This window comes from Apodemus sylvaticus, chromosome 7 (genome assembly GCF_947179515.1).
Source record: "Apodemus sylvaticus chromosome 7, mApoSyl1.1, whole genome shotgun sequence".
NCBI classification, from domain to species: Eukaryota; Metazoa; Chordata; class Mammalia; order Rodentia; family Muridae; genus Apodemus; species Apodemus sylvaticus.
In genome coordinates this window covers 85118003-85145862 of record NC_067478.1, presented here as the reverse complement: position 1 = coordinate 85145862, position 27860 = coordinate 85118003, and the positions used below count along the sequence as shown (strand labels likewise).

General features: G+C 53.1%; 1 protein-coding gene across 2 annotated transcripts; it reads left to right on the top strand.

Annotated features, from left to right (window-relative positions):
* Positions 1–105: 105 nt before the first annotated feature.
* On the top strand, positions 106–26846 carry Usp2 (ubiquitin specific peptidase 2). Of its 2 annotated transcripts, XM_052188592.1 has the most exons (13): positions 106–253; positions 8084–8937; positions 21550–21600; positions 22436–22559; positions 23235–23346; positions 23441–23551; positions 24037–24101; positions 24273–24376; positions 24479–24559; positions 24679–24757; positions 24940–25047; positions 25368–25488; positions 26015–26846. In XM_052188592.1, the coding sequence occupies exons 2-13, from the start codon at positions 8125–8127 to the stop codon at positions 26100–26102; spliced, it is 1857 nt and encodes a 618-aa protein (XP_052044552.1). In that variant the 5' UTR covers positions 106–253; positions 8084–8124; the 3' UTR covers positions 26103–26846. The 2 variants fall into 2 exon arrangements, with proteins under 2 accessions (XP_052044552.1, XP_052044553.1); XM_052188593.1 differs by lacking the exons at positions 106–253; positions 8084–8937 and adding an exon at positions 17410–17820.
* The last annotated feature ends 1014 nt before the right edge of the window (positions 26847–27860 follow it).

The following is a 27860-nucleotide window of genomic DNA, read 5'->3' as shown; positions in this document are numbered from 1 at the left end:
ACGCAAACGTGGGGTGTGGCTTGGCCGGCCCGGGCGCAATGAGGCTGCTGCCCGCTGGGTGGCGCCGATTTCCCGGGGAGGTCCTTTCTGGGCCCCCGGCGGAGGTGGGGGAGAGGCGGGCAGGCACCGAGCGAGGCCAGGGAGCCCTCTGCGTCAGCCACTGCTCGCTGCGCCGCGCCAGTACCAGCCAGGACTCATCCGCAGCTCCATGCTTGTGCCCGGTTCGACTCGTCCATCCTCCGAGAAGAGGCAGGTACGTGCCACCTGTCGCAAGTCGGGGAAGGGAAAAGCCAGGGTCAGTACCAGCTTTGAGACTAGGAAAGTAGGGTGTCAAAGATAGCCTGGGCAGTCTGGACATGAGAAATGTAGGGCGAGGGCCAGCTGTGCGGAGGGGGGAAGTCCAGCTGTGGGTGCCAGTGTGTGAGAGGGGCTGCCAGCTGACAGCTCGGAGTGCCAGGAAGAGCCATCTGTGTGCTGATCAATGTGTTCTGAGGAAACACTGTAACCGCGAGTACAGGTCTCCCCGCCCTGTGTGTTGTGTGACCTGAGAATGATGCTGGGACCCTGACACCCCCTCTCCCCACGTGTGTGCGCGTCTACCACCCTCCCTGTTGTTAAACATCCTGGGGCTGTCTCTTGGTCAGTTTTCCAAAGCGGGGGGAAGGGGCTTAGGGGGAAGCTAGCAGTTAAGCGGAAGGGGAAATTTTTCCACCAATCCCAAATCAGAAAGAGGCAACTTTGAAATTCTCACCAATCCCAGTGCAAAACAGCCATGCAATGTTCTCTGACATGCAACTTGCCACGGGGAATCCTGGTCAACTGCTTCTAGCTCTTCTGAGAAAAAGAGAACTCCTAGCCTCTCTAAACACAGGCATAGAAACTTGCATACACATACACACACACACACACACACACACACAAAATCAATCAAACCACAAACCAAGAGGTATGGAGAACTGGTAGAGGCTGGGGTGGAGGTGTCCCCTACTCTTTGATGCTGTAGATGCAGGCCACTCAGGAATGAGGATTGGAATGAGGGCGCCTCTAAAGTGTATCACCAGGACCCAGTCTGAGTCAGTACCTTGTGCTGAGACAGGGTGGAGGCACCAGCCCGGAGGGCCTTCTAGTATCCACGGAGAGCCACCAAGAAACAGAAGGATCATCTTGGGAGCAGACAGGTGCACCAAGGCCGGAGAGGTCCTCCTCTCATGACCCTGTCCAGCCTGCCTCTGACACCCTGGAACCCTGAGCCCTCCAACAGGTAGACTGGACCTGCCCCTCTGAGCCAAGCATTCTCCCAGCAGCCTGGGGAAGACACACTTGATAATTTTTTTTTTCTGAGCAGAGGGGAAAGGAGCCCAAGTAGGCTTGGCCTGTCGCCTTGGGAAAGTGGCAAAATCTGTCCGACCTTTCCATTTGAGGGATGGGGACTGGTTCAGAAAACCACAGAGCTAGTGTCTGGCACCAGCAACCCCCTGAGGGGTGGCCCAAGGTCTTTTTCTTCTAGGAAGGGTTGTCTGTTACAACTAACATTAATAGTGAATAGACGAGTAAACCTGACCCAATAAGACTGCTGTTTATTGAACTCTTTCTATGTTCGAGGAAGTTTAAAACTATTATTTCATCCTCACCGTTGTGAGACATAATCAGGACTGTTATTATTCATAGTTTTTGTTTGTTTGTTCCTTTGGGTTTTTAGTTTGTTTGTGTTTGTTTTCTTGAGACAGAATTTCTTTGTGTAGCCCTGGCTATCTGCTTTGTAGGGCTGTCCTTGAACTCAGAGATCTGCCTGCTTCTGTCTCCCAAGGGCTGGGATAAAGGCATGTGCCATCCCAGCACTGTTATTCATGTTTTACAAACTACATAGCTGAGATTCAGAGACATAAGTATCCTCGAAAGCTATCTTAGATCCAATAAGGGGAAGAGTAAGAAATCAGGCCTAGACCTGAAAATCCACCGTGAAAATAGTAGTGGACTAACACCCAAGTGTTGGTCTGCCACCTCTCTCTGTCCATGTCCGTGGGGAGAAGCTAGGTCCTCCCTATCTTAAAATTCTAGCAGCTGGGTTAGCAGTTTGGCCTCTTCCTGTTCGCTCAACCTGTAACTGACGGCACTAGAGATTCTGCCTTCTCCATGTTTGGGACTCAGATTCATCCCCAGCCCTCTGCTCTGTCCCTCCTTGATCCTTCCTGTTATTTCCAAATAGCCCCTCCCAGGATTCTAGCTCATTCTCGGCTTTCACCCCACCACTAGGCATCGGGTGGAAGGTGGGCTTGTCACTGCGCCTTTAATTCTCCTGGGGCTTGGAATGCAAGTGAGTTGCCATCTCCGAGAGGTCAGATAAGATACTATATATATCTAGCTAGCGTAACCTGAGCTCCGGATTACCCGGCCCCAGTCAGACTCCAGCTTCTGGACTCTACGCGGCCGCCTTTTCCCTGTGGGGAAAGAAGCCCCCGGGTTCCATCCAGTGCCCCGGACACAGGTCAGTAGCTTCTTTGGCGTCTGAGCTTCAAGGACAGCTAAGTAAGCCCTCGGTGAGTTTGGGAGAGCATTTGAGAAGCCGCCCACTGGACCTAGTGAGTGTTGTAACCAAATGCTCCTCAAGAGATGGGGACAGAGGACAACTGAAGCTCTAAAGAAGGGGAGGGAAGACTCTCCCGAGCAGGGCGCACTAGGAGGGCTACTTGGGCATGGTGGGTGAAAAAGAAAATTGCACAATACCTTCTACTTCTAAGAAGCCTGTTTCTTTGCCTTTTCTTGGACTTGTAGAGATATTCATCCTTCCTAACCCCAAATCTAAAATCACCCTGTAGTGAGCCCTCCTGGGCCCACCCACTTCTCCACAAGCCAGGATGCTTGTCCTAATCTCTTTCATCTCTGACCTCTTTACCCTACCTCTTCCATCTCCCATCCCCCTCCCAAGTTCTGATCACCTCCTAAACATAAGAGAAATGGAGACCCGTACAAATTCCTTTACAGGACACCCCCTTGCCCCCGAAGTCGAGAGAATTCTGTGATGAAAGTAGGAAGGTTGCTATTAGATAGAGAGGGGTGCTAGCACCAAGTCAGAGGGTCAGGCTCGGGGCTCGAGAGGCCTGAGCGGAGCTGATGGCCATTTTCTCCACATCTGCCAGGGTGGACACTTGTGGCCAGAGTGTAGCACGGGACCGAAGTAGCCAGAAGGGGAAGGGTCATAGGTGTGACAGGGTGTCCCCTCCCCTCTCACCTCACCTACTCCTCAGGTCAGCACATTCTGATACAGTTAGCAAGCAGCGTTGGGAAGCTCTGAGGTCACCACTGTGGAGGTTCCCAAGCACCTAGTAAGACTGACTGGGACTCCCCCTGACCTGCCCTAGACATCTGGGTAGGAGGAAAGGGACTTAGTGCTGTTTGGGGTGTGTCCATGAAGTGTCTTGTGGGTCGAGGAGGTAAGTGCGGGCAGTGACAAAGCCACCGATGTGGACAGGCCCTGGCCTCAGAAAGATGAGCACATCCAGACAGAAAGGAGCATGGAATCTGCTAAGATGTGGTGCATCACCGGTCCTCTGCCTCCAGGGCCAGGAGTGCCTGGGATTCTTGAGGCTTAAGTCCCTCCTCTCGCTGGGCAGGTTTAGGGAACCCTTCACGTGAGCTACAGGAAATGACAGTGACTTGATGATGCCAGGTGGTTGGCTGCCTCAAGGGACCAGGGTTCATCTCAACCCCTGACTCACCTAATGTGGGTACCTTGGGGAGTGGGCCAAACAGCAACTAGGGGAAGGAGGCTCAGAGATATGTCCGTCACTAGGTTGGGGCCCAGGAGCCTGTGCTGGGGTAGATGCCAGTACCAGGGGACACACAGAGCTTGGCAGAGCAGATGAAATAGAGGCCTCTCTCACCATCTCCCAGTCGATCAGTATTGTGCTGCAGCTCGGGTTACACCAGGTTTCCCTTTCATTCACTGACAGTGGAAAATCCAGGGGCTGCTTCCGCAAGGAGTCTTCTCTCCTAGCTGGATAAAGGACATCTGCATCCTGCAGGGGTCCTCCCTTGACTCCACAGGCTGCTTTGGGGACAGGGGATGGGTGGCTTCAGAGTAGCTGTGATGGACAGAGCTCGGTCCCAACCAGCACCAGCCCCACAGCAGCCGGACTGAAGGGGATGAGCCACATTACTTGCAGAATGAATTGTTTTGTTATCTGCAGGTAGATTTATTGATAACACGACTACTTGAAGCTGCCAGGAGGACTGAGTTAGTGCGCTGAGTTAGAGGCCCAAGTCGGTGCAGTTTTAAATGTTAAGACCTGCTAAGATCTGAAATGTGAACAATAAAACTTGAAAGTTTGACTATTAGGCAGGGGCTCATACTTCACAATCAGCACTTGGGACATGAGACAAGAAAGAAACTTTGAGGTCAGCCTAGGCTATGGAGTAAGACTTGGCCAAAAAAAAAAAAATCACTATTTAAATTTCTTGTACATTTAGAAATACGGATACCTTTTCGTTTTCATTTAATGCAAACAATATAGCCTTCACAATTATGATTGTAAACCTGAGAATTTATGTGTCTGAAAAAGTTCAAGCTTGCATCTGCCCTGAGATTTTCAGGAATCTACATGGGAGGACACTTCCAGCAAGGACAGGGAGGACCCAAGCGCACACAGGATGAGGCTGTCCGGCAGACAAAATCAAAAGCTGCATTCAGGGTCCTCAGTGAGTTTTATGCCTGGTCTGTAGTAGGTGTGGGGGACCAGATGGCTGAGAGCCACCGTGGCATGGCTCCGGTGTCCCCACAAGAAGCCAAGTGCATCCGTGCAAAGCTACGCCACCATGCCAGTTTCTGAGGGAAACTTTGCACAATGATGGAGACTCTCAATGAGACGAGAGGCATCAACATGTCTGTAAAAACAGCGTGAAGAAGGAGCATGGGTAGGACTACCGCCGTGGTCCAAGGTGGCGGGCACCAGGGAGACAGCGCCAGCAGCCGCAAGCCTGAACTTGCCAGTTCTGGAAAAACAATGAGAGGAGGCAGGCAGCAGGGGCCCCACGCTGGACGGGGAGGAGTGTGGGGGATTCCAGCCAATGGGACGGCCTCCCACTGCCCCATGAAAGAGCCATTCAGTCCCCAGCCGTTCCCGTGGCAACCGGGAGACTCAAAGCCATGTGAATGCTGCCCTTCCTGTCCCTGTCTTGCGCAGCAAGGCCACGGGCAGATTCCCCAACCGAAGCTCCCGCCCATGGTGCATTCAGTAGCCTCCAGGGACAGCAGGACCAGGTAACGCCAAGAGATACTAACGTAAACTGTCTTCTCACCTATGAGGTCCTGAAACTTTTCTCCAACGAAAGTAGGGCTTAGTGGAGGGGAGAGGTGTGTGTAAGATTTCAGCTCCAAAAAGAAACCCTCTCCTACCCTGAGACCTGTGAGGTAGACTTCAGAGCTGGCAGTTTCCAGGGGCTGTGATAGAGCAACTGGTGGAACTATCAAGGACTGGTGAGACTTGGCAGCTGCCTGCCAGATTGGAGCAGACAAATCCTCCTCAGGGTTCGCTGAGCTGGAAGAGAAGGCTCCAGGTTCAGGCCTTAAAAGCGCCAGCGCTGTCTGTCCCTGTTGCTGTATCTTGTTTGGCCTGGGCACTTGTGCGTCATCCTCGGGGCTAAGAGAGGTCACAGGCTTGAGGCAGTGCCCACAGAATACCAATTCCCTAGGAGTCTCATGAGGTCTGGGAGAAGGGAGGGAGAGCTGTGGGGAGGAGCCATGAGCTCACACGCCGCTGAGGGTGGGGGACAATCTGATTGGCTGCTGGGTGTCCCAGAGCCCAGCTTCCAAGGCCTGGAGTTTCTTTGACTTTGCATTATTGATGGCGTTCTTCAAAGTGACACAGAACAGGACAGGTCCCCTGCCCCCCACCCCTCAACGATTTCCCCCTAACTTTACTTCAGACCCTCACCCAGTTACCACCTTCCAGAGCAGACTGGAAGTTCTAATGGGAGAAGGGAGCGCAGTGGACAAAAAGGTGTCCACACAGGGTGTCGGGGTCCCCTGAGTCAGGCAAGGAAGACAGTCAGATGGTCAGCCTTTCAGGTGCCCAGCCAGCACTGAAAATTACCAGAAGTCTCTGGTACAGTTAAGGGACTCCGGTCTGTGGCCACCTCCTCACCTTCCGCCTCTGCCTCTCTCCCGAGCCTTCAGTGGCTCAAGTTTCTACAACCTTCTGCCAGGCTCTCAGCATTTGGGGCTTGGCACCAACTCTTCCCTGCCCTAGTGAGCTAGGCTGCCGTGGCCTCCGTGAGCCAGTGTCTGCTCAGTGGCTAGATGTCTACCCACTACCCACTTAACTCACTGGGGGTGGCAGAGGGAAGCCTGGCGCCTGGGCTGAGGTCTAGCCGGCCAGGCCAGGGGATGGCCAGCCCTGCCATTATTATAGATTACAAAGGGAGGAGCTGGGCGGCCTGGCCGGGCTAGCTAGGAGAGAGATAATAGCCGGTCCTTGTTAGGTGCTTTCCCGTGTTATTATCTCTTAGTCCTCACACCAACCCTGTGAGATAGGAATCCTGACTGGTATTATGTTCATTTACATGGGAGGAAATCGGGGCTCAAAGAGGGTCAACGACTAGTGTAACTGCTCAACTAGTCTGTCTCGGAGGGAGTCAAAGCCTGCCCTGGGGCCAGTGAGATAGCTCAGCAAGTAAAAATGCTTGCCACCAAACCTAACAACCAACAGGCAAACCCCAAAACATGCATGGCGGAAAGACAGTGCTGACTCCTACCAGTTATTCTGTGTGTGTGTGTGTGTGTGTGTATGTGTGTGTGTGTGTGTGTGTGTGTGTGTGGTGTGTGTGGTGTGTGTGTGTGTGTGTGTGTGTGTGTGTGTGTGGTGTTCACACACACATGCACATGCACTCATAGAGGTGGGAGAGAAAGGAAGGAGAGATTTTTAAAATCATACGCTACTCTTGAGATTCCTGGATAGGTCTCCCGCCCCCCACACCACCCTGAGCCTCGCCCCCCACTTAAAGGTCCTTGGTCCTCCGTGCTCCTTTCTCCAAAACACCTTCTCCCCTCTTGCCACATAGTGAGGAGGTAGGTTCTAGGAGTCTCCAGAACTGCCTAACTCTGATGAAGAATGGTAAAACCAAGGGTGCTGGGCCACGACCTGGGTTCCAATCCTGACTCTCCATAGCATGTGAATTTGGGTAAGCAAGCATCAGTGCCCATATCTGTACAATGGGTTAAAAAAAAAAAATACGTGGCCTTTAGGGCTGTGCAACCTCCGCATTCAGGGATTAATCTACAAAATCCTGAAGTCCTGCAATGCCTCAGTCTGCAGTACAGGATCTTGACTCTAGGGGGCGCCTCTTGCACAAGTCAAGTAACTCTGGGATCAGTTTGGCACCTGCATGGGTCCTGAAACCGCCTAGGAGGGTCCTAAGCGCCACTTAGAAGACAAGGCCAAACTCTGGGAAGGAATAGATAGGTTCTACCTCACCAGCATCCCCAGTGTGGTTCCCTGTTGGACCAAACAGCGGGTACTTATATCCAAGGAAGAGTACTCAGGGAGGTCTGGAGACCAGGGCCCAGCCCTGCTGGACATTCTCTCCCACCTCCCGCCATCACACCCTTTCCTGAGACCCCCTTTTCCTCTCAGTCTTCCGGACATTCCCAGGGGGAGTCTTTTATACCTGAAGGTAGTACTGCTTGCCAAAGGTAGGGAAGCATTTATAACTCAAAATGCTCATTGCCCCCCCCCATGCACTGAGGGTGGTGGGATCCCCCAACCCCCAGCCCTTGCCAACTCTAAAGTTTCTTCCAAGATTTACAAGACCTACATGGCATTCAGCTAGAGTCTCTGACATAGAGGGCTGGGGAACTGGAGAGGCTGGGCCTTTTGCAGATTTTCCTTGGAGGTACATGGGTACACCCAAACCCGTGTACATACCTGTTTGCATGTGTGTTTCTCTGAAGCTGGCCAGCCTATTATAGACAGGCCCCAAGTGGCTCCTGTTGAACCCTAAGGTCCTGGCCCACCTGGCATAAAGAACAAGCCCAGAGTGGGCCTGGTGCTTAGCAGGGATCTTGACAACTGCTTTCCTTGTCTTTCAGCCCATGAGGCTCCCAGTACCCACTGAGTACCACCCTGAAGGATGTCCCAGCTCTCCTCCACCCTGAAGCGCTATACAGAATCGTCCCGCTACACAGATGCCCCTTATGCCAAATCGGGCTATGGCACCTACACCCCTTCTTCCTATGGGGCCAACCTGGCCGCCTCCTTCCTGGAGAAGGAAAAACTTGGTTTCAAGCCGGTCTCCCCCACCAGCTTCCTCCCACGGCCCCGCACCTACGGCCCCTCCTCCATCCTGGACTGTGACAGAGGCCGCCCCCTGCTGAGACCTGACATCATTGGGGGTAGTAAGCGGTCTGAGAGCCAAACCCGTGGCAATGAAAGGCCCTCGGGCAGTGGACTCAATGGAGGCAGTGGATTTTCTTACGGAGTGACCAGCAACTCCCTCAGCTACCTGCCCATGAATGCCAGAGACCAGGGCGTGACCCTGAGCCAGAAGAAATCGAACAGCCAATCAGACCTGGCCCGGGATTTCTCCAGCCTCCGGACCTCAGAGAGCTACCGGACTTCAGATGGCTACCGGACCTCAGACGGCTTTAGGATAGACCCCGGAAACCTGGGTCGCAGCCCCATGCTGGCCCGCACACGTAAGGAGCTCTGTGCCCTACAGGGCCTCTACCAAGCAGCCAGCCGTTCTGAGTACCTAACAGACTATCTGGAGAACTATGGTCGCAAGGGCAGTGCACCACAGGTGCTCACGCAAGCCCCTCCCTCCCGAGTCCCTGAAGTCCTCAGTCCCACCTACCGACCAAGTGGCCGATACACACTGTGGGAGAAGAGCAAGAGCCAGGCCTCTGGGCCCAGCCGCTCCAGTTCTCCAGGGCGAGACACCATGGTGAGTTTACTCTTGGGGACCCGGTGAGGGACTGGGGAGACAGCAGTGTTACAAAGAGCCAGGCTAGGAACAGAACTCCCAACCTGACTGATGGCTGGTGGCGGACAAGAAGCAGAGGTCATCCTCCACAGTGATCGAGCATGACTTGGTGGCCCCGTGGCTCTGAGCCATGGGGATGGGCTGGCCCGTGCTTCAAAGACCTACACACTTGGGAATGGCCCAAAGATGCTCTAGAACGTTCAGACACCCCTGTCTGCTGTTCTTCTCACTCTTGTGTTCTCTCATCCAAAATGTCGGGGTCCTCCACTGTGGGCTGGATGTCACAGTAGAAGTGATCACCATGTTACCTGTGTGGAGAGAGCCATCCTCCCCCCTCCCCCCACCGCCGCCCCTCCCTGCTCTGCATGGTTCTCTTCCTGTCCAGGCATGAGATGTTAGGAGTAGTAGGACTCTTCCCCTGATGCCAGCAGGCTTAGATTCAGGGTTTCTGGATAGTAGGGTTGTATCTTTTGGAGAATATAGCGTAGAGTCTTTTGTCTGGAGATAGAGATGATCTAATACCTCAGTGCTCCAGCTTGCCTGGGCTAGAATGAGGGGAGAGGCTCTGTTGGAGATTAACCAAGGGCTGGCGTGGTCTCCCTCACATCTAATCCCTGAACACGCCTCCCTGGGGCCAGGACTCTTTTCCTCCTCTCCTGTAGTTATTGGTGTGTCCAATAGGTGGCGAGCTCTCAGAGATTTAAAGTGATCTGATCGTATCTCTACCTTCTCCCCACGTGCCTCTGGCAACTCGGAGCTCAGCTGACCTGCTGATTGCATGGATGGATGGATGGGTGAATAGACCGGGGTGGAGGTGGGGTGATGGATGGATGGGCAGAACACATAGGTAGGCAAGCGTGTGGGTAAGAGGATTGGGTGCTGTGTTCTGTTTCCCTGTGGAGCAATCATGCTTTAGAGCTTGTTCGGGACTGGGGACCATGGCTGGGTCATAGGCTAAAGTGTGTCATGACAGAGGGCCTTAGGACAACTTTGATAGTATCATTTAAAGTGTTTTTACCTTGCTGGGCCACCTGGGAAGTACCACGGAAGATACTAAAACCATGTCTCACAGGACATTCAGACTCTAGCCGTCAGGGTTGGCCACAGGCACAGGACGCTGTAGGATCCATTCAGAACATGCCCAGTGTTGTTCACAGAGGTGACGGGCAGTGAAAAGGCTCCTCGAGGTGGAGGAGCCTCTGCTGGCTCTTCCTTTGCTCAGAAGAAAGGACCTCTTCTCGTATGTGCATGTTTCTCTGTGGGGTCCGCAGGCATCCGGCAGTAGAGTCATCTATGGGCTAAACAGTTCGCCAGGCCCTCTGAAGCCAATGCTCTCAGGACGGTGCCTTAAAATCTGCCCTGTTACAGGCTTTTCAGATTGTCTAAGCCTTCTGGGCCAAAGGCTACATACACTCCAGACTCCCAACAGCTGCTATCTGTCATCTTCCTCACAGCCTGCTACGTACGACTCTTCCTGGAGTCTGCTGTCCCCTTTCCCTTCATTTCTCCTGAGGACACCTGGCCCTACCCCAGCCCAGGGCCAGAGAGAGTTGTTTTCAGAAAGGACCTCAAAGAGGAGGTACCACATACCCTGAGCAAACTCAGTCACCGGAACCTGCATCCCTCCCGCCTAGAAGCAAGGCACAGCACTGTTAGGTGGTCAAGAGGGCCCTAATGCCAGGCTGCCATTTCATCCTGAGCTCTGCTCAGTACAATGCCACCCCACCCCGACCCACACCCCCGGAGACCTCTATGGTCTCACTGAAGACCGTCACTTAACCTCACTTCCAGGGGTTGATTGTATCCTAAGGAAATGAGAGTAACTTTTCTGGTGCCTTGAAATCTGCCCCATCACAAGCTTCTCAGCAAGCTCTGTTCTTCCTGGATGGCTTCTTTCAAAAACCAGTATGGCTTCTCTCACGGTGCTGTTTTCTAGCTCTGTACTAGCACGGCCTGCACTGCCGTGCACTGAGAACTCTGCGCCACACACCCAGCTTTCTCTGGTGGGTTCCTTAACTCCTAAGTCTGTTTGCTCTTCTGTAAAATGAAAGCGCTCATAGTTTCTACTTCATAAATTACTGTGAAAGAGCCTGACACCTAGTAGGTGCTCAGGAAAGGTCAGTCATCTTTGCTCCTGGCTTTAGGAAACGAGAGAAGTGCAAGCCAGTCCCTGCCCTCAGTTCACTTCAGGAAACCCATGTTTACGTGATTACAATAGGAGGCAGGCCTGGGTGTTTGTGTCTTCAGCGGTAGGGAAGGAAGAGGTCATCTGAGGCTGAGACAGGCTGCCCGTGACCTCTGAGAGGCACGGTCTGACCCTTTAACTTTGGATACCTATCAGCTTGGATGGATTTCCTCCTCTATAAAAGTGAACGGTGGCACCTGCCCTGCCTACTTCACAGGGTTGCCTGCCACAAGGCTCAAACCAAGCCATGAAGGCGGAGGCATCTCTAGCCAATAAAACAGTAACGGCTAAGGCTAACCTGAGCCTCCAGCTTTGCGAGCCCCACTGCGCATGAGTAATGGAGGCCCCACTGACAAGCCAGTGGGTAAAGGTGTCACTCAGCCCTGGGGCTCTGAGGGTCTCCCCCACTCCACCCCACCCTGAGGCCCCACTTTCACTGAAAATGCAGGATGAGGAGCCAGGAGCCACCGAGGTGTTTTGCTCACCCGCTGAGGATTGCAAGCCAGCCCAGGTGGCTCGGCCCTGCAGAGAGCCTAGAGCCAGAGAGCACCAACCCAGTCAGCTCCCCCTCGCCCCACCTCTTCTGTTCCTGGGGCCTATGGAAGGACAAGCTGTTCCCACTGAGCACTGCCAGGCCTGTGCTTTAACCCTACAATCCCTCCTAATCCTCCTGTGATCCACCCCCCAGCTGCTCCCTGGCCAGCCCTGGCAGGCTGCCTGCTGGCCTCGGGCCTCACACTTGCCCCTCCCAGGCCTCGCCTCCTCTGCCCCAGGAGAGCCACGGGTTGGCCCAGGGCCCTTCCAAGCATAGTCAGCAGGCTAGGAACCTGCCTCCTCCACACAGAGGCAGGGACTGAGGCTCCAGGTCTGGCCTAGGCTGTTCTCTGGCGCACACACAATCTCTCTGCTCCGGGGGACTGTTTCTAGGAGTGCTGGAATCTGAGTCTCTGGGTCCTGTCTGGGGTTGCTGACTCATGTTCTGAAGCCTTGGGTTCCAGCTGTTCAGTGACAGGGAGATTATATAAGCCAGGGTCACGTGATCCCCCTCTCGGGTGGGACTCTGGACTTGAACAAGGGGAGGATGGCAGAGACTGCCCGAGAACTCCAGGACAAAAAGTGAACCTTCCTCTCCTGTGCCCTGCCTTCTCACCCTGTTGACTCAGCCACACTGGACTGCTCCTCTTCTTTCTTATCTGTCCAGATCGGCAACCTGAGACCCTGGGGCCCACCCTTACCTGGACCACCCCAGCCAGGCTCAACCGCTCCGAGGAGGCCAGACTTCCTAAGGGTTTTGGTCTGAGCTAAAGGCACTCAGAAGAAACATTAAGTGAGAAGCCCTAGCTACTGAGGAGGAAGAGCCGAGGGTTTGGGCATGATTCTAGAATCTCCGTAGTGCTAATGTCTCCATCAGGGGAAGACTCGCTATGGGCAGTGACCCGGCGGTCGCCCTTGTCATTACTTTCCAGCTCTATTTCTGATGTCCAGAACCCTCCATCCATCCTGTCTTCCCTTTGGCCACCCCCACATCCCTCACACACACCCACACTCCAGGATGTCACTTTAAGTTAATATGGTGCTGAGGCAAAGCAACACAAGTTAATCCAAGCCTAGCAAAATGTTCCCTGCCCCTGGGGGACCCGCTCCACTGACCCTCAGCCTCAGAAACAAACAGCATGTTCAGAGCTCAGAGCTGCACACGTGGTCCCCTGTCCCTTCTTACCTCAATGGATACATAAAACTAGCACCCGAGACAGAGCTATAGGCAATAGAAGGAAGTGTGTGGGCTTCTAGAATATGGCTGGTTCAGACCAGATTTCCTGGGGTTTGAACGAGCACAGAACATTTGACCTGTGGGGGTCTAATTCCTACAAGGAAATAGTTTCCTAGCGCCGACGGGAAGAGTAAACTGACTCTCCTCTGCAAAGTACACCGTGGGCTAGAAGCCCACAAAACCTTCCCAAAGGCTCAGCCCCTGCTGTTCCAAGCCTCAATCTTTCCAGCAGATAGTCACTTGCTAGGATCTAGGCCACCGGCCTTGAGACATCTTCCTGAGCCCAAGCAGCGTCACCAAACGCTGGACAAAGCCTGCCTACCAGGATCAGAGAACGGCAGGATGGTTTCAGTCCCTGTCCTTGTAGAGCAAACCCCCGACTGAGGTAAAGACAATTGGCCCATCCTACACCAGAGGCAGAAAATAGCTCAGAGAAAACAGTGGCTTTGGGCTGCAGGACTCAACCTAGCCCACAGGGCTCTGTGTATTTCAGACTTAAGACGTGGAGCCTCAGCCAGATTCAGATCCCAAAGGACTATCTCCTTCTCACCGAGCCCACTTTAGGAAATGGCTCTACAGAGAAAGGGTCTCACAGGAATTTGGTTAGTTGAGGAATAAGCCACAGATCTTCCCTGGCTGCACTTAGCAGCAGTCGGACCTGCTGGACAAGACTGGACACTGTGTGAATCTGTTTCACTCACCCTAGATTTCTCAAAATACACCCATGCAACAGCTTGCCCCATCTGTCCCTCCCGCTACCAGAAACACCCACACCTCCCCAGCAACCTCCTGCATCCCAGGAAAGAGGGAGCGCTGGCACAGCACCAAGATGGGCGTGCACATGCAATTAAGTCTAAGTCATGGGGACAGAGGCCATGCTACAGCAGGTGAGCACCCCCACCCACAGCACACTGGCCTGGCATGCCAAACCAGACACACCCCTTCCCCTTGAGATCAACTGCAGCTTGCAGGATTCCCAGCAGAGCTGAGTCTGGCCCTCTTCATTAAGACCTCCTTAAGGAACCTTGGGCCCCGCCCTAGAGGAGGGCCCAGGGTGCTGGAGCAACCAAGACAAGCCACACAACAACTGAGACCGTTCGCAAGTTTTACAGCTACAAAAGGAAGCTAAACAGATTCGGATAAATTAACAGCGTGCAAATTGAGGGGATGAAGTAATGGGTGTTTAGAACTGGGTGGAATTAATTAGGGAAGGCTTTATAGAAGGCTTAGAGTTGCTGTTTTGTTTGTCATAGCTCTGGGGATCAAGTTCAAGACCTATGTCTTCCACTGAACTCTGCCCCCCAGACTCCACCCCCAACACCCTGCAGAAGTTCATGTGGTCTGGCTCTTACGGTTCAAGGGATCAAGCCCAGGGGCTTCCACCTGCTCAGGGAACTGGTCTGTATGTTTTTTCAGACAGCGTCTTATGTAACCCAGCCTGGCTTCAAATTTACAGGCCTCCTGCCTCTCTCAACTGCTGGCATTATAAGTGTGCGCCACCACATCTGGTCAAACCCCCAAGTTTTGAATAGAATTTACAAGTAGACAGAATAAAAGGAGGAGCATCCTAGAATTTCTTGGTACCTGTTTTAAAAGTGTGAGTTTGGCTATAAGTCTGGTTTCAGGGCCCTACACAGTCATTTATGAGTTTTGAGGTCCTGACAGAACACTGACCCCTCTGGCACATAAAGTCCCTCACCTATAAATGAGAAGTAATTGTTAAAGCTTCAGGCTGTGTTTATGGAGATTAACTAGCATAGTATATATAAAGCCCATAGCCCAGTGCTGCTTGGTCTGCCAAGGGACTTAATGGTGTGTGTGTGTGTTCAGCCTTAACCCGGGCTAGCCTTATATAACTATATAGCTAAGGATGACCTTGAGCTTCTCTCCCAGGATTACATAGATGTAAGCTTCTGTAGTGCTGGCCACTGAGTCTAGGGCTTTGTGCATGCTAGACAAACAATCAACAAACGAGCTGCGTCTAGCATGCGTGTCTTTATTTCATCCATTTACTTATTGTGTGTGGGCACACCCTTGCCTCAGCACATGGCAAATAACTTGCCAAATTCATTTCTCTCCTTCCACCAATTGCAGCTGGGGGTTCAAACTCAGACCGTTAGACTGGGTGGCAGTCACCTATACCAGATGAGCCACCTCGCCAGCCCTCGTGTATTGTTTTCTTAATGTTTTCTGTTGCCGTGTAATTATACACAACAATGGATTCATTATGACATCCTCATACATGGAGCTAATGTATTTTGATCATCCCCAGCCCCTCCCCCCTTCATGGGCTTTCACTTCTGCTGCTCCCCTTCCTTTACCCAAACAATCCCTCTTCTACCCGCAACCCCTTTGGGGGACCCTGAGTTTCCTCAGAGCTGCTTACACAAACATGGATAAGAGGTTATTTACAGGAGTCTGAGCACCATCACCCTCCTACACTGCTGGATGAAAGTTAAGACAGGGTCTTACTGTGCAGTCCCGGCTGGCCTCAAACTAGCAATCCTCCTGCCTCAGCCTTTTGAATGCTAGGATTACAGGGCAACATGATCAGCTAGGTGTGTTTTCTTTCCTTCTCTTTTGTTTTTGTTTTTAGTTGGTTAGTTGATCAGTTGGTTTTTCAAGACAGAATTTCTCCATGTAGCTCTAGCTGTCTTGAAACTATCTTTAGACCAGGCTGCCCTTGTAGTCAGAGATCCACCTGCCTCTGCCTCCTGAGTGCTGGGTTAAAGGCTTGTGTGCCCATGTGCCGCCGCCACCAGCAGCAGCAGCAGCAGCCTACTTCTGTTTCTTAAATACCAGAACTCAGGGGGCACATCTCCATGAGGCTACATAGCAAGTTCCTGGCCAGTCAGGGATACATAGTTAGACCCCATCTTAAGATAAAATTATTGTGTTTACTTTGTAAGTGTGGAGGTCAGAGGACAGAAGAAACTCTCTTCTTTAATTGTGTGAGTCTTGGGGATCAAACTCAGGTAGTCAGTCTTGCTTGCAAACCTGCTTGCCTGTCCTGCTGTCTGTCCAGTACCAGTCCTTAAGAGCAGAACAGGAGCAAGGTAGTTGGTGGCAGGGATCAGAGAATGACAATGGAAAGAGGCTATGGGGAGACAGCTTTACAGCCTCCTGGACCACGTGCAAGATGATCTGGTTATCTCACAGCAGTGCTGTGATCAAATGTGAGCACTGACTTGACGCGCCGAGTGTGGGACCTGCCCCTGGAAAAGGATGTTGCTGCAAAGACGGAAGCTTGGAGAGAAGGGCCGTCGCAGTGCGTTCAGGGGCCAGGTTGGGTCAAAGTCTGAAGATCATGCCTCCAACCGTGACAGCTCTCATTGCCCAGTAGCGCCTGCTCCCTCCTCCTCTCCCCCCCCCCCCCCACCAGTACTGAGAGACTGTCCGTACTCCACCTATTTGCACCAAATTCCTATTTTGTGGGCTGCCTAGGGTACAACCCACACATGCATCTCGGACGCAGTCTCCATGTGGCTGTGGTCGTGTGTGCGGTACGCGTGTACATGTGGGGATGAGCATGCCAGGAGGAACAGAAGCAGCCCACAGATGAGTAACAGCGCACACGGCTGCCTCTCCGAGTATTTTTAAATGCTAAAAATACTGGCTAAAAATAGCCTGCAAGCTCCAAACAAGATACTTTCTCTCGGCAGATTCCTGCGCTTCCCTGTTAGGTGAGGGGGCGGAGCATCAAAAACAAACCCCTCTCCCTAAACCCCCCCCCCCGCCTTTAATCTTTGCCCACGTGGGAGCGAGAGACCACCCACATACAAGACCACCCCCAACGTACAAGAAGAGCATCTTCCTCCCATCCTCTTATAAAAAGTTATATTTAAGATTCTAGACGAGATGGATTAATTGGTTGAGAGGACCCAGAAATGGTTCTTTCCTGGAGCCAAAAGGGCCAGTGACCTATTGTACCTGATAAAATGAGCACCGCCTCTCTTGATAATGGGCTAGGTCAGGTCCAGAGGAGGAACAGAGCTTGGCCCCGGAGGTGGTTCGAAATCTTTTCTAGCCAGGGCACCTGGACCCCTGCAGACCGTGAGAATGCTGGCCATCACAAAGACAGGGGGTCCCTGCATACTAGACGAAAGTGTGCGTGCCTGTGCATTTTGCCCTGAAAATTAATTAGCTGTCCCTAGGGTCTCAAAAGGATCCACAACCCCAAGTTCCCAATTGCCTGCTGCTCGGGCGGAGGCGCTGCAGGCTGACACTTGATCTTAAGGGGAGCATCTCCCAAGGACCCCAAAGATTGTCTGTGGAGCCCAACCCCTGGGCCGACCAGTGGTAGCTAGTACTCTCTTTGCCCGTAGGGTTCCCGCGTCTCTGTGGCCCCAGGGTCATCGGCTTTGGGCGGGCCCTGCGACCTCGCCGGCGTCCGCGTGCCGGTTCCCGGGGCGGGGCGAAGGCGGGGTGGGGCGTGGTCCCGGGTCCGGCCCCGCCCTTCCCAGGCGCTGACGTCGCAAAGCTGGAAGCTCGGCGGGTCAGCCAGTCCGCCGGAGCGCGAGCGCCGGGCCCGGTCGGTTGGCTGCGCGCGGTGGGGAGGTTGAGGCGGAGGAGCGCGCGCTGGGCCCCGCAGTAGCGGTTACTGCCCCACGTCGCCGACGGGGTCCTGTGGGATCTCAGCCGGCTTCGGTGTCCGGGTTGTAGCAAGGCACGGGGACTCCCCCCGTAACCCCTTGGCCAGCCGCGTTGGGTTTGGGGCATAGCCCACCGCCCGCTCCGCAGCATGCGTACCTCCTACACCGTGACCCTGCCCGAAGAGCCCCCCGCCGCCCCCTTTCCCGCTCTCGCCAAGGAGCTGCGACCGCGCTCCCCTCTTTCCCCGTCCCTGCTGCTCTCCACCTTCGTGGGGCTTCTGCTCAACAAAGCCAAGGTACGCGGGCCCTTTTCTAGGACCTCCCACGCTGAAGGTCTGGGGTCCTGTTGTTCCCGGGATCAACCCCAGTCTACCACGAGTCTCTGAATCCCCGGGATGTCCCTCGCCAGCTTTTTCCCCTCTTTTCCCAGGGTCTCCTGGCAAGGGATGCCCCCTTCTCTAGAGATCGCAGGCTTGCTGCAGACCCCTCCCCTGTTGATATCCAAGTCCCGAACCCCCCCACCCCACCCCCGCTCACCCTCTTCCCTGAGTGATGCGGGCACCTGGTGGCTCTTGGCCTCTTAATCCCAGTCACCTATATCAAGACAGGTGCAGGCTAGAGTAACCTTGACTAGGGCTGGTGTGACTAGAGGGGACAGGAAAACACGCTGGACTCGGGGGTGACTCTTCCAAGACCAAACTCCAACAAGGAAGGTGGGTCAAAGGGTGCCTCCCTTTCTCCGTTCCCAAACAGGCTGTCTCCCAGGGGTCAGTTGCCAGGGTGCTTTGACCCTGTGAAGGGCAGAGGTTGTAGACAGGTGAGAGAATGAGCCCGTCTCTTTCCGGCCCTCTTGAGTTGTGTAGAGTGGGCAGCTGATTCCTTGATTGAAGCAGCTTCCTGAGTAATTCTGGAGCTAAGGCTGGGCACTGTACCTTTGGGAAAGAGAAGGGGCCTGAGCTTGACAGGTCTTATGTAACAGGCACCAGCTCCCGTGTTGGCAGTGCGTGCCCTGCCCCGTGCCAGGGCTACACCGGGCTCCCTGCTTGCCACCAGGACGTGGCTGACCCTCCCCATGCAGATAAAGCAAGACTGCCCCTCCACTGGGGTCTCCAGTGTGAAGTCACAATCTCAGCTCACCTTTCTTACAGGCCCATGCCCAGATGCCAACCGGCATTACCCAGTGACAGGCTGTGTGAGCCCCCGCTCCTGCCCTGGCAGAGGAATGCTGTTTACTATGGAGGTGGCATCTCCTCTCTAGAACAGTGCTTGCTACTGAGTCAAAGCTAGGTTTGCTGATGGCAGAGTGTAAGGCAGCGAGCGCCAGGTCCAAACTTTCTCACCTCTGCACATGAGTCCCAGCCGAACAGCTGGGATCCTTCCCTTGCGCTGGCATTGTGGGCAGCTGGCTGTGCAGGGTTTCTGTCCCACCTTTTCAGTCCTAGCCTCTCTTTCCTTGCCAGCCCAGAGGTAGGATTGTTTGCCCTGTGAGAAAGGTCACTCCTGGGACATTTTGTTCTTCTCTGGAATGGAAAGTGCTGACTTTCCCTGGAGCTCCTGATTTCCTATTCATGGCTGAAGAATATCTGGCCTGGCCTCGAGCAACCCGGCTCCCCACATCCACTCCCACCCCCAAGCCCCTCCACCCCCCACCCCACCCCCACCTTCTACATAGACCACTAAGAAGTTGGCAAGTAGGGCCAGGCATGGTGGCGAATGCCTATAATCTCAACCCTTGGGAGGCAGAGACATCCTGACTACATAGCGACTTTCAGGCTAGCCAGAGGTGTATGGTGAGACCCCATGTCTGAGAAAGGGAAGAAGACGAAATTGCCAAGTGTTTTGGAGCTTAGGAAGTTTTAGATAAGAACATGCCTCCTCACACAAAAAAAAAAATTAAAAAAAAATGGTGATTTAGAAGAACCTCTTCTTCCTTTCTGCCCCCAAGCCAATAGAAAGGAAGGAACTAGAATACTAACCATGGAGGGTGAATGCACTTCCCACCTTCTAGCTGCCCAGTCACCCTGGACACTGGAGTGCCTCTGTGGACTGGTGACCCCTCCCCCTCTCCCCACCCTCACTAGTGCTGGGATAAGTACCTGAGCTGAGAGCCGGGGCACCTTGGTGGATGTGGACATGCTCACCCGTGGTAGGATGCTTTCTGTCTCTACAGCCTGTTTAGACCGATGTCGTCTCGGGCACAGGGGGTAAGGACTAGTAAAGAGCTACCGAAACCAGGTGTGAATGGGGATCGTGTGTGGGCACACCTCCAGGAGTGCCTCCAAGGGGCACATGAAGATCCTTGTGGTGCCTTCTTGCTGGGCCCTGGGGGAAAAGGGAGACTTACCGCTTTAGCCAAAGCTCTGATAAGATCTTTGTCCCCGGGGACTGTCCCTGTGGTGGCCCACTTAGAGGGCCCACCATGGGCATCAGCAAGGCAGAATTCACATGTCACCATTGCAAGGGATCAGACCCAAGACCTTAACCAATGCTAGTCAAGCCACCTTGTGCTGAACTACAACACCCAGTGGTGGGGCTAAAAGTTCATTTGGGGGGCATTTAAGGTTAGCACCACAGACCAGGGCAATGGAGGATGCTGCGCCCTATATGCAGCCAGTGGGCTTTCCCTCCAGCTGAAGGTTTAAAGCATGTCTCTTCTGGGTAGGTTTTCTCTACCTGCTAGAGTCCTACCTGACAACTGACTGAGGGAGGGCTCCTGTTACTCGTGGGAGGGGCCTGGCACTTCTTGAGAAAAGCCCTCCCTGTGGCCTGCTTCTCCCCCACCTCCCTTCAAGCTGACAGTCTCCTGGGCTTTGAGCCGCTGACAGCCTCATAGGCTGTCAGCGCATGGCATGAGTAATTTTAGCTGAGTTATTTCAGGCTCCTGTTCTGATCAGGGTTGAGCCGGCCCCACGCATGCCCCAGCCAGTGTTGCTCCAGAGTTGCCTGCTCCGAGGCCCCCTTTCCAAGAGGGGGTGGCACACTCATCCCCAAACTCAACCACTGCTTCTTTAACCCTTTGAGCCTGAAGGTTTTCTGATTCCCAAGGAGGTGTGCCCAGGATTAGCTAAGAGACCTTGACAAATAACACTGAGAGCCTGCAATCTCACACCTGTTCTCTCTCTAGCCCCCTCACCAGCCTCCACAGTCGAGACAGGAGTGGCACCTTCAACCAGGTGCTTCCTTAGCTTGGGGCCAGGGGCCATTCAGGATGTTGAAACCTGAGACAGGCAGGGATCCTCCTTCGTTGGCTCAGCCCTTGGAAGCTGAGTTCAGCTGTAAGGAATTCCACCTGTCTCTGGCAATTCAGAAAGGCAGGCAGCTTGAGATTTCCCCAGCTGAAGATCGAAACTCAGAGCGGTTGGCCATTTAAACTTCTTAAAGTGCCAATCACGATGGTTCCTTTATATATTGAACATCTAATATTAATATAGGTCATTTGAAATAGTAGCTGGAATTGAGCTATGAAACCTCGTTTTGTTGCTTCATATAGCTCAGGCTAGCCTTTGGGTTCACTATGTCTGTAGCTGAGGCGGGCCTTGAATTCCTAACTCTCCTGCCTCTGCTTCCCAGGTGCTGGGATTGCAGGCTTCCGTCACCGAACTTTCAATTTTGTTCAACAAGGAATTGACTATTTTCCTGAAATTATGAATCCCTAGCCTCTAGTTCTAATCTTTAGTCACCATGCAGCAGAAAATAGAGAAGCTGGTGTAGTAGCTCATCATACCTGTAATCCCAGCACTCAGGAGGCAGAGGCAGGAGGATTGCCATACATTCACTCAGCTACCTAGTGAGACCCTGTCTCAAAGAGCAAAAAGATGGGGAAATACATAAAAAAGCAAAGCCCCGAAGAAGAGTTTGTGTGTTGAAAATAGGTGTCATTGCTCAGCCACCATCCCCCCCCTTCTCTCCAAGACCCAGATGGAGGCTGAAAAGAGAAGTGTGGTGGTGAAGGGAAGCGTTGGGGGAGGGGCTGGTGCAGACCCAGGCTGCACCTCACCCTCACGTGACATGTTCTTCACTTACAGAATTCAAAGAGTGCCCAGGGTCTGGCTGGTCTTCGAAACCTTGGGAACACGGTAAGTTCCTCTCAACTCACCTCTTTTCTGAACCCTTCCCTCCTCTCCTGCCTGGAATAATCTAGAGAGCCCTCTCGCGGCTCCAGCTAGCTTCCTATTCTACAGGGCAGTCAGCACCTGCCCTTCCTGGCTGGCGACTCAGGGCATTGCAGGGCTCTGTCTCACCCGCCCTCAGCAGGAAGCACTGCTAAAAGGAAGTTGCCCTTGTCACTGGGAGCTTGCTCTCCTGAGCCTTCCTCCTGGTTCCCATCACTTCCCACCCATTGCTGCCCAGTGTGCCCACACCCCTTTGCACACCTCAATAGGAAGTAGCCAGTTACATGGCCTTCCCCCACACTGGGGACTTGCCTCACTCCACCCTGCCTTGACTCAGGAAGGAGGAGGAGTCTGGAGCTCTGAGAGTTCATTTTTGGATAGAAGAGAGAACCTGTAGTTGCAGGTGATAGAGGAGGTGCTGGGAAGGATCTCTACCCCACCACAGTGTTGCTAGTCAGCTTCCCCTACGATAGATGTGTGAGAGACATCATCCTAGGCGAGTTTGTTGGGCTCAGTATGGCTTGCTTCCTGGCTCTGTTGCCTTGGGCTTGTGACAAAGCAGACAACACATGTATATATAGCAAAACCATTCATTTCATAGCCAGGATGTAGCAGAGAGAGGGGAAGAGAGCTGGGTCCTACAGGCCTCTTCCGGGCACCCAATACCTGAAGGCCGCCTACTGGGTCCCATCTCTTGAAGTTGCTGCCTCATCCCAATAGTGCCATTAGCTGAGAATATATGGCTTATGAAAAACCCAGAACTGTGCACGCCCACTAATTGCCAGATGATCTCTCCTAGTGCTTCATGAACTCAATTCTTCAGTGCCTGAGCAACACCCGAGAGTTGAGAGATTACTGCCTCCAGAGGCTATACATGCGGGACCTCGGCCACACCAGCAGTGCACACACGGCCCTCATGGAAGGTGAGGGCCCCTGTGGGCGTGGCCCCGCTGCCCTTCTCAGCTCTTCTGTTCCTCCAGGCTGGACTGACGTGAACACACCCCCACCCCTCTAGTTTTCTTTCTTTGCCTGTTCTTGGTTGGGGCTCAAGTTTCAGACTCTGTTGTGAAGCACAGCCTTGTGCGTTATTCTCTTGCTTGGGCCTCCCAGGTGTTGGGATGGAGGTGCCTCCATCGTGCCTCACGGCATCTCTGTCATGTCTGTCTGTTCATTGCCATTGTCGATCTGTGGGAGGCTTGGCTTGCTTGGCTGTCTTGGTTTTAGTTTCTTGTTTTGTTTTGTTGTTTTTTGAGACAGTCTCATGGAGCCTAAGCCGGCCTTGAATTCCTGATCTTCCTTCCTTAGCTCGGGATCACAGGCATGCACTACGAAAGTGCACCAGAGGACCAGAGTTTGGTTTCCAGATCTAGCTCCCTCCTTGGGCACTCATAAGCACACACACACTCTCTCTCTCTTTAAATAACTTTTTAAAAAAGAAAATATCTCAGCCGGGTAAGAGGCAGGCAGATCTCTGAATTCCAGGTCAACCTGGTCTAAGGAGTTAGTTACAGGACAGCCAGAGCTACACAGAGGAACCCTATCTTGAAATGAATAAATAATGTCACCTGTTCTCCACCCTGTGTAATGGCTCCTAACAGAGTTTGCAAAGCTAATCCAGACCATATGGACGTCGTCCCCCAACGACGTGGTGAGCCCATCTGAGTTCAAGACCCAGATCCAGAGATATGCACCACGCTTCGTTGGCTACAAGTAAGGGCCTGGCATGAGTGACCTCCCATGGTGGCTGGTGGCACAAGCAGGGTCTGGTGGATGCCGCTCGCCCTCTCACCTTGTTTGGGTTCAGTCAGCAGGATGCTCAGGAATTCCTTCGTTTCCTTCTGGATGGTCTCCACAATGAGGTGAACCGGGTGGCAGCAAGGCCTAAGGCCAGCCCCGAGAACCTCGATCATCTCCCGTAAGTAAGAGGAGGTCCTGCCTCAAGAGAAGCCTTTGTGAACTTGGCATTTGTACCTACTTCTATAAGAGTAATGATCTGGGGAGAATCAGATTGCTTGGACTTTGTATTTCGGTGTTGTGCATGCGTCTGTGTACCTAGGCCCTTGTGTGCTCTGTCACTAAGTTACACCTGCTAAGATTGCTTTTGAAGATTAAAAGGTTGAAGCCAGGCATGGTAGTATATACCTGTAATCCTAGAATTGAAAAAGCTGAGGTAGGAAGGCTTAAGAATTTGAGACCAGCCTGGGTTAATCCTGGCTCAGGAGAACCGTGACTTGGGGGGGGGGGGGGGGTACCAAGGAGAACCCAGCTCCAGAGGGTTGTGTGAACAGGAGCGAGGCCAGAGATTCCAGGCCCAGCACCACAGACAGTAACAGATGTAAATATATGAAGACCCTAAAGCCTTCCAGGGTTTGAGTTCTGACCTAGCTGTCTTCCTGTCAGTGATGAAGAAAAGGGACGACAGATGTGGAGGAAGTATCTAGAAAGGGAAGACAGTCGGATTGGGGGTAAGTATATAGATAGGACAATATCTGCTTCTATTGTTACCCACTTTTTGGATCATTTTTCCCAGGGGACCCTGCTTCTGCCTGTGGCTCTCGAAGGCAAGAATGGGTGGGAAAGGAAGGCGAGCACTTAGCATGAAGAGCATGGCTGACCATCTGCCTCTCTCTCCTCAGATCTCTTCGTTGGGCAGCTAAAGAGCTCCCTGACATGCACTGACTGTGGCTACTGCTCCACAGTCTTCGATCCCTTCTGGGACCTCTCGTTGCCCATTGCAAAGGTATGCTCAGCTGTGGTCCTCGCTCGCACGCTCACTCCCGACAGCACCGCTCTCGGGCTTTGCGAGGTTGTGACCACTGACCTGGACCCTCTTTCTTTGCAGAGAGGTTATCCTGAGGTAACGTTAATGGACTGTATGAGGCTCTTCACCAAAGAGGATATATTGGATGGGGATGAGAAGCCAGTAAGTCACTCCTCAGTGACAGAACAGCCACCGTCACTGTGCCTGGCTGGAGAAGAGCCCCCACGTCTCACTGCCTCAGGCCTTAAGCTCTTTCCAGCCACTTCTGTCTTGTGTTTCAGACATGCTGCCGCTGCCGAGCCAGAAAACGATGTATAAAGAAGTTCTCTGTCCAGAGGTTCCCAAAGATCTTGGTGCTCCGTATCCTTAACCCCCAGGGTGGGGCGCTGATTTTGGGGGGTGACTGATGTCAAGGAACCAAAAGGGGAGGGGAGCAGCATAAGGAAAAAACTCTGTAGACTTGTTTGCTATCCTGCTTCCCGGGAAGAGCTGCTTCTCCAGGGACTGTCTTCCTGCTTCACGTCCTTGACTAGAGCCATCAGACCTGAAGCGGTTCTCAGAATCCAGGATACGAACCAGCAAGCTCACAACATTTGTGAATTTCCCACTAAGAGACCTGGACTTGAGGGAATTTGCTTCAGAAAACACCAGTGAGTATACAAAATACCAGTGAGCAGGAGGGAAGGCGGAAGGCGGAAGGCGGGAGGCAAAGGGGCAGGAAGTGAGTGGTTAGGAAAAGATGAGGACGTGAGCAGGTAAAAGTACTGACGACCACACAGGAGATAATTGACTCTGTTAAGAAGCCCCTCTGACCTACACACACAGACACACACACTCATAAAACCAATTTTTAGCTTTTCTCTCTCTTTTAAAGTAGAAGCTACAGGCTTAGGGGGGAAGGGTTGGGAAATAAGAGGGAGGAAGGGAGGGACGTGGGGCAGGAATGCTAACACCTGTGCTGCCCCCTCAGACCATGCTGTTTACAACCTGTACGCTGTGTCCAATCACTCCGGAACCACCATGGGAGGCCACTATACAGCCTACTGCCGAAGTCCGGTCACGGGCGAATGGCACACTTTCAATGACTCCAGGTGAGAGGCAGGATTCCGGCAGGGCTCCGGGACTGCACACCACCTCAGATGGCTTCCATCTTGAATAGACAGAAAGTCGGGGGCCGAGAGCTCCATCATACGCACGTGTGTGCTGCCCTTTCTGGGACTGTCAGAAATCGATAGGTGTGATGGCACACACTGCAACCAAATACTGAGAGGTGAAGGCAAACGGGTCAGGATTTCCAGGCCCTCCTCAGCTACTTGGCAAATTTGAAGTCTGCTGTGGTTATGTGAGACCCTGTCTCAGAAAAAGGGTTGGCACTGAAGAAATGGCCCAGCAGTTAAGGGTTCCCACTGCTGTCAGGGATCAGGAGTTCACTGTCACTGGCCACCATGGACACACACAGCGCGTGCGCATATTTAAAAATAAGAATCTTAACAACAAACCTTTCAAAGGACAGAGGCGTAGAGAGGTTAGAGACATTCCCTCAAGCTCAGCCAGTCTGCTCAGTGTCCCCCCTGGCTTTCCCTGACAGGCTCTCACTTCTCCCTGATCTTTCCACAGTGTCACACCCATGTCCTCCAGCCAAGTGCGCACCAGCGACGCCTATTTGCTCTTCTATGAACTGGCCAGTCCACCCTCCCGTATGTAGCGTTGAGGAGCTACAGCCCTTCCCTCTTCCCTGTGGTGGCCCCACGTCCTAAGTTTTTTTTTTAAAAATTCAGAAAACACCACAAAAAAAAAACCAACAAAATCCTGACAAGTGAGAGAAAAATAAAGTAAAATAAAGCTACCGAGCAGAAGTTGATACGGCCTGGTCAGGGTCTGGAGAGGAGTCCGGCGCCCGAGCCACGACCTGTCGGGAAGACGGACTGACGCACAGACGGAGTCGGCGGCGGCGGCCTCAGCTCCTCGGCTTCTCTGGTTTGCATTTTTAAGCTTGTGGTTTTTTTTCCTGTGTGTAATAAAAACAACAGCGGTCTGTGGGAGAGGACCATCAGTCCACCTGCTGCCCCCAGTGCCACACCTTCTGGGAGGACAGCGCCATCTGGAGCCTGCCGGGAGCATCGCTGCTGGATGGAGCTAGGGAGGAGCCTACCCGGAGGCCGCCCTGCCTGGACCTGCTCACCAGTCCAGAGAGGAACCGCCCATGAGCCAAGAGCCCTCTTCACGCTGCTAAGCCCAGGGTTACAGATGAGGGGGACATCTTTGAAAAAAGCCGGTTTGGGTTTTCAAAAGCCCAAGTCTTTTTTTTTTTTTTTAAATTAACTGTAACAAACGTACGTGTTCTGACGGGAGATGTGGTCCTTCACACCTCTCTTCACAGCTGGGACATTGGGCTGGCTCCCTGTTTTTTGTTTTTGTTGTTAGGATTTTTTGTTTCGTTTTTTTTTTTCTTCTCCAAATACAATCTTCCTAATGCTAGCCCCTGTGGTGCTGGGTGAGTGTCGGCCGGGCCCAAGCATAGTCACAGTAGACCTGGGATCTAAAGTTATTCTGTTTTGAAGTTGGTTATTTTTTCCCCCTTTAATATTTTGGATGGAATCTAGTTGCCTCCATGAATTGTGCCTTATAGCATTTGGGGACCAGGGGATAACTTCCCCTTTCTGAGATATCTGTCAGCTGCTTCCCTTTATCCCCGTGCCATGTTGAAAGCCACTTGGGGACTTGGGGTCCTGCCCTTGGGCCCTGGCTGCTTGTGCACTGCGGTGGCTAAGAGGGAAGTGGGTAAATGGTGTTTCTTTAAGATAGCGCATCTAGCTCTTCTCGACACCCTCTCACCCACCAGTGGTCTACTCCACAGCTGTTGGAAGGACAGCACAGGACCCTTGTCCCTCAAGCCCCTCTTTAATTTATTCTCTTCTTGACTCCCTTGTCCCCCCGAGCTTCCTGCCACCTGTCCCTTTCTCAGAGTCTTTCAAAGGCCCTGTGGACCCAGCTTCTCAGGGACACCCACGCCACCCCTTAGCCCTCTTGACCTCAGTCTTTGGTCCTGCCCCGGGAGTGAGCCTGGATGTCTGGGGATGTCTTGTATGACTCTTCGCCGTGGGCTTGAATTCGCCCTGACATTAGACAAAAAAAAACTCCATGCCGTCCCAAGAGCCAAGCTATTCAGCACTAAGGCATATTTCCGCACAGTGCATTTTGCACCCCCCACAGGTGGGCCTGGGCTTATGCCCTCAACCTGGAGTGCTTGAGTGTCCCAGGACAAGGCACCCGTGAAAAGACACCCTGAGTTTACCTGGCCTGATACCCTTCTCTAGGGAAGACCTGTGAACATGAGCCCAAGGGCTGGTGTACACTTGTTTACTGTGTAAGCAAGAGTAGAATGTCTAGTGTACAGTGGAGCCTTGTACAGAATAAATAGTAGCTTTGAGAAGGAAGCTGGTGTGGCAGTCTTGATTTGGGA

Bases quoted from the DNA above. Each gene is read 5' to 3' on its own strand.
- Usp2 (XM_052188592.1), top strand. From the start codon at position 8,125: ATGTCCCAGCTCTCCTCCACCCTGAAGCGCTATACAGAATCGTCCCGC. The intron at 24,560-24,678 runs GTAAGTCACTCC...CTTGTGTTTCAG, and splicing joins TGGATGGGGATGAGAAGCCA to ACATGCTGCCGCTGCCGAGC. The intron at 25,489-26,014 runs GTGAGAGGCAGG...ATCTTTCCACAG, and splicing joins CACACTTTCAATGACTCCAG to TGTCACACCCATGTCCTCCA.